At 31.7% G+C, this 15,248-nt stretch overlaps 1 protein-coding gene across 8 annotated transcripts in view; it reads left to right on the forward strand.

The window, feature by feature from the left end:
• The window catches only part of LOC129794876 (dystonin), an 80,352-nt gene that overhangs the window by 4,650 nt on the left and 60,454 nt on the right, over positions 1-15,248 (forward strand). For 5 of the 8 annotated variants that reach the window (XM_055835782.1, XM_055835783.1, XM_055835777.1 and 2 more), the window contains exon 1: positions 5,417-8,826. Coding sequence is in view for 1 of the 8 variants with exons in the window: in XM_055835784.1 (XP_055691759.1) it covers positions 1,169-1,262 (94 nt within the window). In the remaining 7 variants the exon portion in view is untranslated. Of the gene's footprint in view, positions 1-1,077; positions 1,263-5,416; positions 8,827-15,248 lie in introns of those variants that run through there. The other 3 variants (XM_055835784.1, XM_055835778.1, XM_055835780.1) reach the window with 3 other exon arrangements.

Below are 15,248 nucleotides of genomic sequence, written 5' to 3' on the forward strand. Positions count from 1 at the left end.
AAATACAACATCTTGAATGAAATTTCATTGCAAAAAGAGTGTTGGAGGATCATCTTCATGTTCTTAGCAAATATATTTTTGCGTCCTTTTTAGGTAGTTCTCGTATTTGACACTGTGGCGCTGTATTACAATTTATAAGTTAGGATTTCAATTCTTTCAATTCGATTTTAATGGGAAACAGAAGGGATTTTTCCTGTACATATTTCGTATGTTGATTAAAATTGAAGAATTTGAGTGTTGATGTAGGCGCTGTCAGAAATTTTATACTTCTCAGAAAAATTGCAAAAAGGGGATAAAAAATCAATGGGGAAGTAAATATCACATTTTATTGGTGATTTTCTGTTCAAGAATTTTTTTCATTCTGTTTTAATGTTTATTTATAGGTTTCTATTGAATCGTAGATTTGTAATATTCAAAATGGTAAACTTTTCATTACAATTCATACTGTTATTTAAGATTGAGAGCCAAGGTTACTGAGGGAATTGCCATTATTTGTTTCCTGATTTCGAAATCACAGCTATTGAAATTTTAAGTATTTTTTAGACAATCTTCAGCTAATTATTTTCTCGGTGATCACAGGGAGCTAAGAATGGCTATTCTAGTTTTTTCAATTAGTTCTCGTACTTGCCACCAAAGCGCCAATCCTAAATATCTCAGTAAAATTGTTATTTCTTAACCGATTTTGATAAAATTGGATTCCTTTGCGAGGTCTTTAAATTCCCTACAATTTTTTCTTGCAAAAAAATGCAATTTTCAATGTTTTCATTGCTTTATTGCACAAACAATTGTACTACAAACTCGACAAAAGTCACATAAAATAAATCTCTTTCATTGCTAAGTGAATAATTTCTCTCGTATGCAAAACTCTGTGTGTACATGTTATAAATTTCTTCCTTCTGTCGCTCCTCATATTAAAACATTCACAATGACGACCCATAAAGATTATTCATAGTCGGGCAAAAGAGAGTTTTGCGCGAGCATGAAAGAAATCCGCGTGGTGTAAAACGCGATGAGTTGTGTGTGGAAGAGAAAGAATACGAAGATGATAATGTTATTTTGTAATGTTTAAACTTGCAGATGAGTCGTCGCTCTGAGTGAATTGATAAAAGGAAAGCACATCGGTGTGTCTTGGCCGGTTGTTGGAGGAGAGTGATTAATTTGGTGCGAAATGGAGAAGGATGCACTGTGCGAGTGGGTACGGGATAAACCCATCAGCATTCTTCAGCTGGATGCTGCCGATCGGGCTGTTCTCAAAATTGCAGGTGAGTTCATTGGACTCCACTTATAATAAAAACATTTCTTTTTTTTTCTTTTGCGTCTTGTTCCGTATTTTATTGGAAATTCTTTCGAAGTGTCTCTCCCACAAATTCATTGCACCTTGAAATGTATGTACATATGCCCTGTGTCTGGGGTTTACGGTGCCACCAGACACCGGGAGTGTCTGTGCAAAATTACGCAGGGAAAGTCTTGTAAGGGGCTTCTCTAACAGGGTTCAAAGGGCAGGTGTTGGTGGGATGTTTAAAACAGAGCTGAAAAACAGTTAAATATGAGAGATTTTTTCGTCGTTTTTACTTAAAAAAAAAAGTGTTTTATTGCGAAAAATTCCTGAGTTCGGCCTTTTTGTCATATTTACCTTCCCTAAAGGGTTAAAAATATGTTTTATGTATGATTTAAATAATTAATTTTGGTGGTTAAAAATTTATAAAAAAAACTACTTAGAGTGAAATAAAAATGATATCAAATAAAAAAAAAATTATTATTCTTAATTTTGATACCATTTAAAAGTTCATTGTTATTCCCTTATTATTCCCATAACCTTTTATATTTGAAAGGTTATCGGTTTTAAATATATTAGTAGAATAAAATTGAAAGAAAACACAACTCAAAACACAACAAGAAATACAAATTGGGCTATGTTCCTTCTTCTAAACTATTTTTAAAAGAATAATTTATATTTCATGGAAGTCTTTTTAAATACGATTTAAAAAAAAATAAATTTCAATAAAAAGTTATTAAAGTAAAATTCTTGATTAAATTTTTTTTTAGCAATCCTAAACTTTTTAATAAACATTTTTTTATTTAATTTATTTTCATTAAATTAAATATTCGAATATTTAATTTTTATTACTTTTTTCAAATTATTTTTCTTAATTATAGATAGAAGATGAAAATTTTTTTAAATTATATTTCCAAGATATTCTTTAATATATTTTTTTTAATTTTAAAAGAAATGTTTATTTTTTTAATTAAACAACTTTAAAATTATAATGAGAAAAAATTTAAAGAAAAAAGAAACATTTTTAACTTGATTCCCAAGTTGAGTTAACAAAACCATCCCAAAGTTTTTAATAAAAATTTTTCATTAAAAAAAATTTAAAAGTTTTGTAATAAATATTTTTTTTACAAAATTTATTTTTCTTTAATATCTATTAAATTAAATATAATTCATTATATTGGAATAATTTTATTTACTTATTTAATTTGATAGATTATACTTTTAAATTCAATTTTTAAATTTTTTATTAAAGAGTTTTACTATTTATTATAATTAAGAAATATTTTAATATTTTTTTTCTTTAATAGATATTTATTAAATAGAATATACAATTTTTTTTAAATTAATTTTCTTTTCATTAGATAGAATTACTCTTAAATTCTTTTTTTAAACTATTATTAATTAAAAAAAAAGATTATATTTAAATATGATTCACTACGCCATAAAAATCAGTGTTGCCTTATCACGAAAATATATCTGTGAAAAGAAAACAACACAAATATATCACAAGTTGGTAGTAATAGAGAAGAAGATTAGAATCACGATTGTAAGAAGAAAAAATGAGACACTGCACTATGTGTAATACTTATAGTTTGCTTAATGGCTGACCTCTTCACTTAATACCCAGCTTTATTGTTAGCCATGCGGAAGACCTAACTTGCGATTCTTCTTCACCAGTCAGATAAGTTTTTTTTTCATTCAATTTTTTCTTTCTTATTATAATTTCAAAAGATGTTGGTCAGTGATTCAATATTTTTTTTTCATTAAACTCATCTCCACCTTGAAATTTTAATGTGAAAGAGAGAAAGATTTGTGTGTCTCTTTGAAGGTAAAAAAAATGTTGAGATGGAGAAGATTGGTGAAGAAAGAAGAGTTTGAAGATTGCAGGTTGTCTTTTAAGAAGGAAGAAGAAGTGTTGTGTGTTGAGGGTAATTGGCAAAAAAAAGAGAGAGAAGCTATGCCAAAGTAAAAGTACTAACATACCTGTATGCTGTGAGAGAGAAGTGAGAGATTTAAGGAATATACAACACCTTTTAACGGTGGTTTCGTGTTTAACAAGTGTTGTGTTTCTTATTTCTCTCTCTTGTAACCCTTTTGCTGCAAAAATATTTTAATTGAACCACAAATACATGAGAGGCACACAAATGATTCTTCTTCTTTCCAAGTCAGTGCTTTTCTCTTTGCGGAGAGATGGTAAATTCAGGTACTCGAGAGAGAAGAGAGAAGTAGTGGTGGAATAAGAAGAATAAGAAGAAATTCTCATGTTCTATGTTTACCAATGATGACGAAAGGAGTTGCAAAGAGTGCGGAGGTGGGATATATTTCGCATTTTGCCTGTATAAAGTCAAAACTCACCTCTATAATGATGACTAATAGACGTTATTAACCCATTCGAGTGGTCACAAATAAATTTACATAAATATCCACCATTTGGGATTGACTGTGGGTGGATGGTTTGAGACGTTGAGTGTCTTGTATATGGTTGGAATTATTTGCTCCGCAGACGTTGAAGTACTTTTTGCCATTAAAAGAAAAGTGAGGAAGACTAAAACAGAGGTGGTGTGGAAAAATAAATAATATTTTTCTCCGCAATGTCTCCTCTGTACAGCACAAGAATTCCACACAGACAAATTTCTTTCGCATTCAGCGTAAAAGAGAAAGAAAATTAAAGGCCTTGTGCAGAAAATCTATAACCACGCAGAAAATCGCATTCTTTTGTAATCTCTCTCGTGTAAATTTTTGCAGATAAAAACACGAAAAATATTTTCTTGATAGTATTTTATTTGCCATTGAGAAAGATTTTTGGAATATGCTGACGTGAAATAAAGCTAAATGAGTGAAGAAGGAGCATAGAAATTCATGCAGAAAACTTCACACAAAAAAAAACTAATCCATATATGAGAGAGAGAAGGCAAATGGCTCATTTCAAGTTTAACAATAGCGTGCTTTTGGCGCATTTACATACAATTTTGTAGTTAATCTAACGAAAAAGACTAAAAATGTTCGTGACACGCCACACACGGTGGATTAATTGGGTGCTTAATTTTGCACAAAAACGACACTCTTGCCGACAAAAATTGCTTTCTTTTTCGGAAGCACCAAATACTTGATGGAGGAAGGAAGGAAGGTGTTTTCATGTGGAAATTATGGTTTTGCCCAAAGAGATTTATTTAAATTTTTAAAATTAATTTATAGAACAGCTCATCATGCAAAGAAATGTTTTATCTAATTATAATTTTTGCACATGCACGGTTAATGTTACTTTTTTTTTAGTTAAAAAAAGAAATTTAAAATTTTTAGGGAAGGTGATATTGTTAGGAAAGGCCGAATGAGTACAGTTTTTGATTTATTTACAAATAAAAAGATATTTTGATACGCAATTGTACTTTACTCATTTATGAGTTCTATTTTCAACAAAAAGAGAACATTTTTTTTTCTTAAAGGAGTTTATACGTTACTGTATTAAAAATCCATATTCGAAGAAATATCTATGCCGCACACAATACCTATACGATAAGAAGAATAAAAGAACAAGTTAACTCCAAAGAGTCTTCCCGTTTTTCTCTAGGATTAGTTGGGAACACCAGGCAATGTTTTGTCATAAAATTCAAACAATGACGTCAAATTTGTATTTTTTCGGTCTCTTTCATGACCGTGAAGCATAAATATTCTTTTGTCAAAAATCATCGATGAAACGCTAGCGCAGGTGTGACGTCATTGTTTAAATTTTTGAAGAAAATCTTTGCCGATTGTTTTTCTCCAATTGATTTCATTGGTAAACGAGAAATATTTTTGGTAATTTCTCATTCTTTTTTTTGGTCTTTACAAGATAACGCGTGTCTGGATTGTTATCTCGAAAAAAGTCGTGAGAGGAGAATAAGCTCCTTTTCTGTCTATGTGCGAAACAAGAGGTCTCCATTTTGAGAGGATAATTCTACCTAACATGAGCTAATATGTGGTTTATTTCGGGTCATTTAAAACTTCTACTTAGAACCTAAATATAGGGGAACGTGGCCCAATTCGGACCACCGCCCAATTACGACCTCCCCTTTTTCTCGTAAATGACGAAATATTATAAAATTAGTTTCACTACATTATGAAGATATTATAGTAAGATAACGTTAGCGCCTAAAATAAATTAATTTGGTACACAACAGGGCAAATTAAAAATCAAAATTCATTTTCAGCACTTGGTCGACATTTTCTGATTTTAGAAACTAAGTTGATATGAGTTTTTTTCCCACTATTATGTCTCATATTATGCCGCGTTTCTGTAGCTTAGAGGGTCTAGTTTATTACTTGATTTACAATTTTTTGAAAGATTTTAGGTATTTTAAGTAATTAAGTGAAAATGTAATACATGCAGAATGGTCTAATTGCGACCCCCAAAATGTTTCAATTCGGACCGTCTATTTCCACCATTCACCACGGTAAAGCTGTCGCGCATGCGTGTAGTGGTGTGGAAGTGTCTTTCTCACACAGACCGCGCTGTGTTTTGATTTCGGAAAAATCAATATTTTTTCACGTTTATTGAAAGTTTTTTCGCAGTGAAAATGTTCCTAAAGCCAAAGGGGAGTGCAGTTAGTGTAATTTACGCATTCCTCAGAAGAATTTTCGTAGATTTTCTGCGAATTACGTCAGTGAGTGCGCAATTGTCTGTGTGTGTGTGAAATTCCGTGTAATCACCTCAAGGGCGAAATGTCAAAACAAATGTGGGGAAAATTGAAAATAAATTCTTGATTTTCCGGCTTTTCCGTGTAATTCATGGCAGTTTTCCTATTTATAGTAGTGATAAAAGTGACCTACTAGTGAAAAACCAACAAATTACGGCAAAAAAAGGGGGTCGCAATTAGAACACTCGGGGGGTCGCAATTAGAACACCGTGGTGAAAAAGTGCAATTTTAGCACCTTTTTTTAATTCGACTATTACTCAGAACAGGTAAGAATTAGAATGTTTGCATCTATAGAACAAAGTTAGCCTATTAAATGACCTTTCCAATGGTACCAAACTTGGAAAGATTTAATTCATTTTAATATGACTTTTTTCAATCCTTCTGAAACAGAATTTAGGGGGTCGCAATTGGGCCACGTTCCCCTAAAGACAAATCAAAGAATAGGTATTCATATTTAATCAAATAAATTGATTTTATTCAATATGAAATAAATCAAAACATTTTCACAATTTAACACAATTCCATAGAAAAGTATAATTCCTTTTCAAACCATAAGTTCTCGTTGATTAAAAACAAAAATTATTTAGTTGGTAATCACCTCAACCACAAATAACTTTGCCCCCAAAGCACTAGGCCTTTGTTGAGGCAATAAAATAAACACTTCAAAAATAAAAATGTAATTCCTTTGAAGAATAAATAAACATTTTCTTAAAATAGATCCCCCCAATCTCCTTATATGAGAAGAATAAATGATTAGTTGGATGCGTTGGATGAGTTTAACACATTTACGACTTCTTGGAAGTTCAAATTAAAATTCAAAAACAAGAAAGAATAATTTCAACAAAAATAAAATTAAAAGACAGGAAGGATTCTTTTTTGGTTAACCCTTTGAGGGGGGATTTAAACATTTTAGTTCAGTCAAAGTTGTCGCTTTTTTCGGAAGAAAAGTTACTATTTTTGCATCTTTTGCAATCACAAAAAGACATCCTTAATTATAATGTTAAAAGAAAATAAGAAATGAAAAATAATAAAATATTGATATTTTTAGAGCTAAAAGAAGCCAAAAGAAATCCAATCATTAAAGGAGCAATAAATAATACGATTTTAGGTGAAAAAATTAATTAAAAAGCTCTCATTTTCAAAATGTTCTTTTAAACTAGACCGACTAGACCTATTTTTTTTTAAATTGAGCTTAAGTTTCCGAAGTCATGCTGAGGTAGGGTTAAGTGCATTCTAGACCTAACCAGTTTTAAATATTGAAACCTTAAAAGCTTCATATTAAACAATTGTAAGGGAAATTGTATAAAACAATTTGTAATAACTTAAAAAGCCTGATTGAAGTCTAACTTAAGAAACAAAGCTAAGCCGTTTATTAAGCTATGCTTATTTTTTTTAAGCCAAACCTTAGTTTCTTTAAGTTAGACTTTTAAGACGCATTCAGACTCAGTTCAACCTGACCTAACCTTGAAATTTTAAAAGCCTGACCTTAAAAAAACTTAAGTCTAGTCTACATCAAAAGGCCTTGCTTAAAAATCTTAGGATTGACTTTAAAAACTTAAACCTAGTTTGACAAAGAAAATATGTCTGTTCTTTATTCTGGTTTTAAAAAACTCAGATCTGACTTAAGACGATTTTTCTTCATAGCTGAAAAAAATCGAAACTTCCTAAATTATTCAATTTCCGTTTTTTATCTTAAACCGTGTGATCCTGATAAATTAATCCTAAACCCTTAAAAAAAATTCCTTTCTCGGGGGAAAGATGAAAATTTTCCAAATACTAAAACCCTTTAAAGGAAAAACAAATGGAGAATCTCTTGGGGTACACTGATAAAAATGAATTGTACTATCGGGTGTCCCACTTTGGTGTGTGCGCGGAGGGTAATCACACCTTGTGGGGTTAATAAGTGCCGACACCTTCGCACGCGATGACGTCAAGTGGCGCTCTTGCCGTATGTCTCACATTATTCTCAAGAAAATTCCATATGTAATACAGACTAAAAAGAAAATAAAAAAAAAAAAAACATTCCATTCCTCCTCTTCTTGCTAGAAAGACTTCCAAATGGGTCTCGAAAGAAGTGCGAATGAGATGGAGAGGAAATTCTTTAACCCATTTGTGTGGTGCGGTTACACACAGGCAAATATCTTCCAGTGTATTAGACTTTGGAAAATAAATGTTAAATTAAAATCTCCATAATATTGTCTGGGTGTATTTGTGAGAAAAACGAATTGTGACGATTTGGTTTGTAATAGGGTAACGTAGAGTTGTGAGAGAGAGAGAGAGAAAAAGCACGATTTTCAAGCTCTCTGTGTGATTTTTCATATGGGGGCGACTTTACGGACCTTTCTCACATTTAATCATATTGATGTGGTGGAGAGATGGCGCTCGTTGGATTTTTTTCTTCATTTACTTTTACGTTTTATCGTATGGATTTGGCTCTGGAAATGTATTTGCTATCCCCACGACTATATACATACGGCTTTGCTATATACATGGGAGGGTTTTTTTCATGCGTGGTTGTGTCGTATACAACACACTGAAATACCCGCTAAAAGCATACAAATTTTACTTTCAATCAACAGGTTTGCAGGTTTAGTCTCAACTTGAGTGTCGAATCAAATTGTTGCGTTTTCTCCTCCATCACACAAAACTGTTATTTTATCAAGTAGTTGCAAAGTGTTTTTTCTTCTTCTTCTTCTAAGACTTGGAGGGTCTCCATTTACAATTAATCGCGGAAAAACCAATTTCCTCCGTTTCTGTTTTCCTGAATTTTCCGTCCAGACTGGAATTTGTTTTCTGGTTTTACAAATAAACAAAAAAAAAGTTGGTGCTAGTTCTTGAAGAAAAGACATTTAAGTGCTTGCTAATCATCATTAGGAGGTGCCCCTTTACCTGATTAACCAATAACAATTAGCATAGATACCAAAAACGGTTATACCGAAAAACGGTTAAACCGAAAAACGGTTTTGAGGGTATTTTAGTTACGTTTTTAGAGCTTACAATTATATAGGTAGTTTAAGCGCCTAGTGGATCGTCTTTTTCTCATATTTCTTATTGTTTTCTAAATGGGGGGAATAAGTGCCACGAAAGATTAGATTATTTTCTTCGGGTTGGTCTCTCTACTAAATCGTAAAGTCGTCGCGCTCATGATCAATTGCGATGATATTGATTCTCAATTGATGAGATTCATTAGTGTGTCAATCTCTATGTGCTGCTTTTTCTTATTTATTAAAAAAAAAGCACAAACTTCACTCTCTCACCATGTGATGGATGTATTGTGGCCTGTTTTGGATATAAAATTTTTTAACTGTGCTAACCGCGCGCGCGTTTTTTTTTTCTTACGAGTTTAGAAGACGTGAAATATACTTCTCAACAAGACGTGGAGGTGAGGCAATGCATATGGAGACTCTCTCAATTTTATATATGATTGCCTATGTATATTTCTTAAAGCCGATGATGGGTTAACTGAAGATAGGAAAGAGAGAGAGAGAGGGAGATGTGTATGGCCTTAAGGTATTAGAATGAGATGGTTCATGTGAAAATTTCTTCTTTATTTTGTTTCAATTGAAGAACAACCCAGACAAGAAAGAATCTTCTGTTTCTAATTACAATAGCACTTGTGAGTTGGAAGATGAATCACAATATTATATACCACCAACATTATATGTAGCTTTAGATGGGGCAGATGACTTTATTCATGGCAATCAGCTAGCTAGCTAGCTGACTGAAGCTGAGAAAAGTAATAAAAGATAGGATTTCCTAAATAGATACGACTATTGCTGATTATACGAACGATTTTAGGTATTATGTGCTAACAAGCCAGAGAAAAATAAATAAATTTCACTGTATTGGAGCTTCTTCTTCTTCTTCTTCATAAAAGTTAGAGTATAGAACCAAGACATAACACCACTTTGACGCCACCTCACAGTAAGAAGCATCCATTATGTGATTGTGGCATAATGTTGATAATTAATTAAATTAAAAGTTGACTTTTTTCATCACATCAAAATATTTTTTTTACCTTTATTTTCCGTCTCTTTTCCTCTATCTCCTACCTGTGTTGTGGTAGTGAAACGAAAAAAAAATGTTAATGTCTCATTCAGCATAAAAGCGGTGCGAATGGGGATTTTATACGTGTGGGCTATTTTATGAGATTTAATCGAAGGATTTGGCCTTTTGCCGCTACTTTGCATTGCTGTGGTTAACCCTTGAATGGAGATTTATTTATTTAAATAATTTTTTTTAACAAGCACAAATCCGGTAAATGATTTACTACACACAGCAATTTACCAACAGAATTGCCATATCTGGTAATGGTGAAGTTTTAGGGATGTTAGAACTTATTTATTTATATTATTTTTTGTTGTTGTTGTTAAATTAAATCTATTGTCGTTATTTGACGTCCTTCATTGTCATTTAAACCATTACGAACATCTGGACGCATTAAAAGTTAACTGATAGTTCTTTTAATTTTTAAATTTATTCAATAAGTTAATAAAAAAAACGTTAGATTTCTGTTATTTTTCAAATCCAAACATTTGACACTTGATCGGCATTTGACAATATGGGAATTAAATCACGTTAGGGAATGTTGAATGTCATTATAGGTTGACTTAGAGTACCTGAGGGTTGATTTGACTTTTATTTTGTGCTGGAAAACTTGTTAAAATCTAAAGTGGAAAAATATTTGACAATAATTTGATGTCTGACAGTGCAATTTAACCTTTAGAGGTTCACATTGTTGCAGTAAGTTATCGGGTAATATACTGCATCCAAACGTGTTAACTGTTTTGATTTTTATACGCGGTAATAAATTGAAATGTCTCCCTGGCAGAAACCCGGCCGGCAAGCGTGGTAAAAAAAAAAATTCAGCCGTGTTTATGGTAAACTAGTGGGTGTATTAATATTTTTTGATTAATTTATGAGATAATTTTAGATTATAGATCTTGAATTAATTGACATTTCGCTTCACAATTTAACAGTAATTTATCTACTTATTAAAAATATCACTTAAAATTATTTATTAAGTTAATATTTTAGGCGTTAAATATACATACCTACTAATTATCGTTTTAGGTAAAAGTTTAATGAAAAGAGAATAAATGTTCAGGTAGTGTAAATAAATCATAAGTAAACTATAGGTCAGCCGGGTTAAATTACTCCACCAGAGTAATTAATTACTCTAATACTTGTGATTTGTGAAGAAGGTAAAGAAGTTGCAGAAGTTGTTCGATGGATAATGAGGGAAAGATCCGGTAAAATCATTTCTGCTTCTGAGAAAAAATGGAAGTATTTATACTTAGCTTTGGGATAGTGGGGACCTTCATCAGGGGCAACAAAAGGATTATTCTTTATTTTATTTTTTTTTAATAGACAAATTATTCAATTTCTATGTTTAGGGGAAGTTTTGATGAGATTTTTGCAATTAGGAGAGATTATTTAGAAAAATAATCTATTTTTCTAACACAATCCTGATTATTTTTTACGAATAGAGCCGATTAACCTCAAAATAGTAAACGAATTAAATTACCCATCACCTTTTAACCACATTTAGTGGAACTTTTCATAGTTTGACGTACAATTGACATATTTATCTGTCATTTTAATCAAAAAATGATAAGTAGAAAAAAACTACACACATATGACAAACTCATTGTTCTTTCGTCATTTTTTTCCCTCGCAAACACAATTTCAATGATTCACGTGAGCTTTTCACGATACTCTGCTCACGATTATTTTATCTTTCAGACTGTCGTTTTTTTTTGCAAATCAAAAAAAAAAAGTTTTTCAGTAGCTAAACATTAAAAGAAAAAAAATTCAATGAATTTTGTTAGACAAATAGATCCTAATTTGTGGATTTTGGGTGAGAGAAGCATGAGGAAAAAAAAATTAAGATCGATTGATTGCAAAGGGGGTTAAAGGTAGAAAAAGTGCGCTAAAAAGCAATGAGTGATTAATTGAAAAAATCGTGAAGAGATGAATGTTGAGAAATTCCGCGGCAAACGGAAAGGTGTTAGGCGGGACGGGGGGAGGGGTATCCGCTGATTTTACACCTTTTTTTTCTTCATTGTGTGTACATATCTTAAGGTGACGTAGTACCTCTTTTTTCGTTGATTACAACGTCTACAAATAACATATTACGTGGCTCCACACAATGTGTGTGGTTCTCTTTCTCATACCGTCCTTCCTATCGCTCCATTCGGACGCTTCTGTGCCACCAAATCAGCTGGAAAAACATTTTAAGGGAATTTTCTTTTAAAGAGAAAAAAAATGTAAAGTTTGAGAGAAAATTTAAGAAAGAAAAAAGTGTTCAGGAGTAAAAATTGTAATCCAACGTGTGACACGTTAATTTAATACAGCCTTGTTCTACTTGCTTTTATGGGGATCCAACGCGATGCTGGAATAACTTCTCCCCATTCGATTGGCTTTCTTTCGCGCGCATTGCCATCCTACGCAAGTGTCTACCGTGTGCACAGAGATCTCTCCAAGATTGTGGTTTGGAGTTGAATAATTATAAAATATTTTTTCAAAAATAAAATTTTCATTTATTCCTCGTAAGAAATTCGTATAAGAGAGTTAGGAGAAAATTGGCAATATGTTGAGAGAAAAAAAAGTGATCTTGCAAATGTGATCACACATCCAATCATGGAATGTCGTCTACAAATACTTCTTTTTTTTCTGCTGCTTTTGCCCCCACGAGAAGTTTTGTGAGGCGAAGAATAATATTTATTGAATAATCAAATGAGACATTAAATTGCAATTTTCGCGTATTTAAAAGGTGGATGTTATTTCATCATCATCTCACAAACTATTAAATGGATGGGGAGAGGACGAAAAAAGTTGAGTTTTGTGAATATTTTTGCATAATTGTCACCATGAAGCAATTTGACAGAACACTCACTGTACGATCGTAAGCGAATTAAGCCATGAAGATCGCAATTTTATGACTCAAGATCATCCGGGCAGTGTGGGTAAATATTTCCACATGAGCACACACCTCACACTTTTCACTTCACCATCTCTGACAAAGAAAAAAAAAATCCGCCAAAATAATACTCGCGCGTATCTAAATACATTATTTATATCAGTAATTAATTTGTTAATTTAGCGAATTGATTGAGAAGAGAGAGAGAAAAAAGCAGGTATATATAAATACCTTGGAATATTAAAATGGCAAAAGGCTGGATGACAAAAATATAATAAAAATTCGTACTTGGTCTCTAACCACGCACTTTTTACATACAACATCTCTCTCTCTTGTTTTTATCTGCGCCTGAATTAAATATTTGCACACAAATACGTTTACCTCTCTTACTTATAGAGGAGATAGTAATAAATATGTGGGGATAATTTCATAAAGTCATAACTTAAATAATTACCACGTATATATACACGCTTGGGGAAATATTTTACTGGATTTAAATGATAAAATTATTTACAGTGCATTGTAATGCAAAAGAAAAATCATTTTCCCGCTAGAGGGCTGAGAGGTAATTGTGGCGCCACATTGTGGATAAAATCAAATTATAAGATACTGTCAGTTGGATATGTTTTTCGGGTGTTTTGAGAAACTTTAATATTAGTTTAAAAAAATTATGTAAAGAAACAGAAGATTTTGTCGCTAGAGGGCCAAAAAGATTGTGGCGCCACATGGCGGAAAATAATAAAAAAAAGAAACGAAATAGTTTAATATACATTTTTTGAACTTGAAATTCTTCTCGTGTTTCAAGAAGCTTCAATATCTGCTACCTATAATAAACATAATTCAAATTAAGTAAATAAATAATTTATTTTGCAAGGAAAGAAAAGCTTTTGCCGCTAGAGGGCCAATAAAATCAGGGCGTCTCATTGAAAGTAAAATCAATTCACCTGATACTTTACAATGTTTTTTTTTTATCTGAACCTTAATGTCACTGAAAAATTCTTTTGAAAAATTATAAAATTCTTAATTTAGTACACAATTATACAATAGAATAATTTTGCCACTAGAGGGCTGAGGAGATTGTGGCGCCACTTTGTGGATAAAATCAAATGAATAGTAGTTCGACATTTTCTGTTACAGTATTTAAACAACTCAAAAATTACAATATTAGGAACGCATTTTAATAAAAAAATTATTTATTTTGCAATAAAGAAAAGCTTTTGACGCTAGAGGACCGATATAATTAAAATATGAGGAAAATCAAATTATGCGATATTATAATTTTTTGTTTTATCTAAAATAAAAGTTAACAAGAATTTATAAAATACCCTTTTGTAAATTCAAAAATAATTTGTCATCTTATAAATAAAATCAACCAATTTTGCCGCTAGAGGACCTTGATTAGCGTGGCGCTAAAATACAGAAAATATCAATTGAGTTCTGGATTATTTTTATAAATAAAAAAAGAACTTTTAGTCATATTTTTTTTTCTATAATTCAAATTAATTTTACTTGAAGATAAAAGAAGGTTTCATCCGCTAGAGGGCTGGGACGATTGTGGCGCCACATTGTGAGGGAATTAAATACAAGTTTCAGAACAACGTTCATCTCTCTCTTACTCTCTCTTTTACTTAGAATTTAGTAAATTTTAATCATGCGGAACTTTGGTCTGATAACTTTCTCACTCTATCAAGTTTTTAATGAAAGTTTTAAGAATAAAATCACGTGTCAGTTCGTTCAATTTACACCATCCTCTCCTATACTTCTTTTCTATCTAAGAAACAAAAAAGGTTTCATTGGCATTTTAGCGAGGCGGACAAGTTGATATGCACAGAAACATTTTATGAAATTTTTGATTTATAAAGATAGTGCGACAAACTTGCAATTTTAAACCACATTTTATCTTTAATTAATTTCTCAATAAATCCCCGCTTGCGCATTTTTTGTTTTCAGTAGAAAGATTTATGAGTCACTTTCTCAGAGAAAATTTATTTATTTAATAAAAAATGGGTGGTTTTGAATAAAATGGAAAAGGAATATATGAGTGGGAGTTTTTCCATCTTTCTACCAGAGTCTGTTGGTTCGTTTTTCTTTCGTAATTTTTTTTTTTTGTAAATGTTGTACTGAAGGCGACACTTGGGGTTCTTTTTTTTGTCTACTTCTGCTCCATAATACTGTGTGTGGAAGTTAAATTGCAAAATTGGCTGGATTATCTTGTTTAAGTCTATCGATCTTTTTTTTTACCCAGAAGTAAGCAAAAACATCCACATCACATGGCTCTTTGTTAGATGTTAGAGGGATCATTGTATTTTCAGCGATGATCTATTTGTCAACTTGTTTAGCACACTTGAGCAAATCCCCCATAAAATGCGATCTTTCG

Source organism: Lutzomyia longipalpis, chromosome 4 (genome assembly GCF_024334085.1).
Source record: "Lutzomyia longipalpis isolate SR_M1_2022 chromosome 4, ASM2433408v1".
Taxonomy (NCBI): domain Eukaryota; kingdom Metazoa; phylum Arthropoda; class Insecta; order Diptera; family Psychodidae; genus Lutzomyia; species Lutzomyia longipalpis.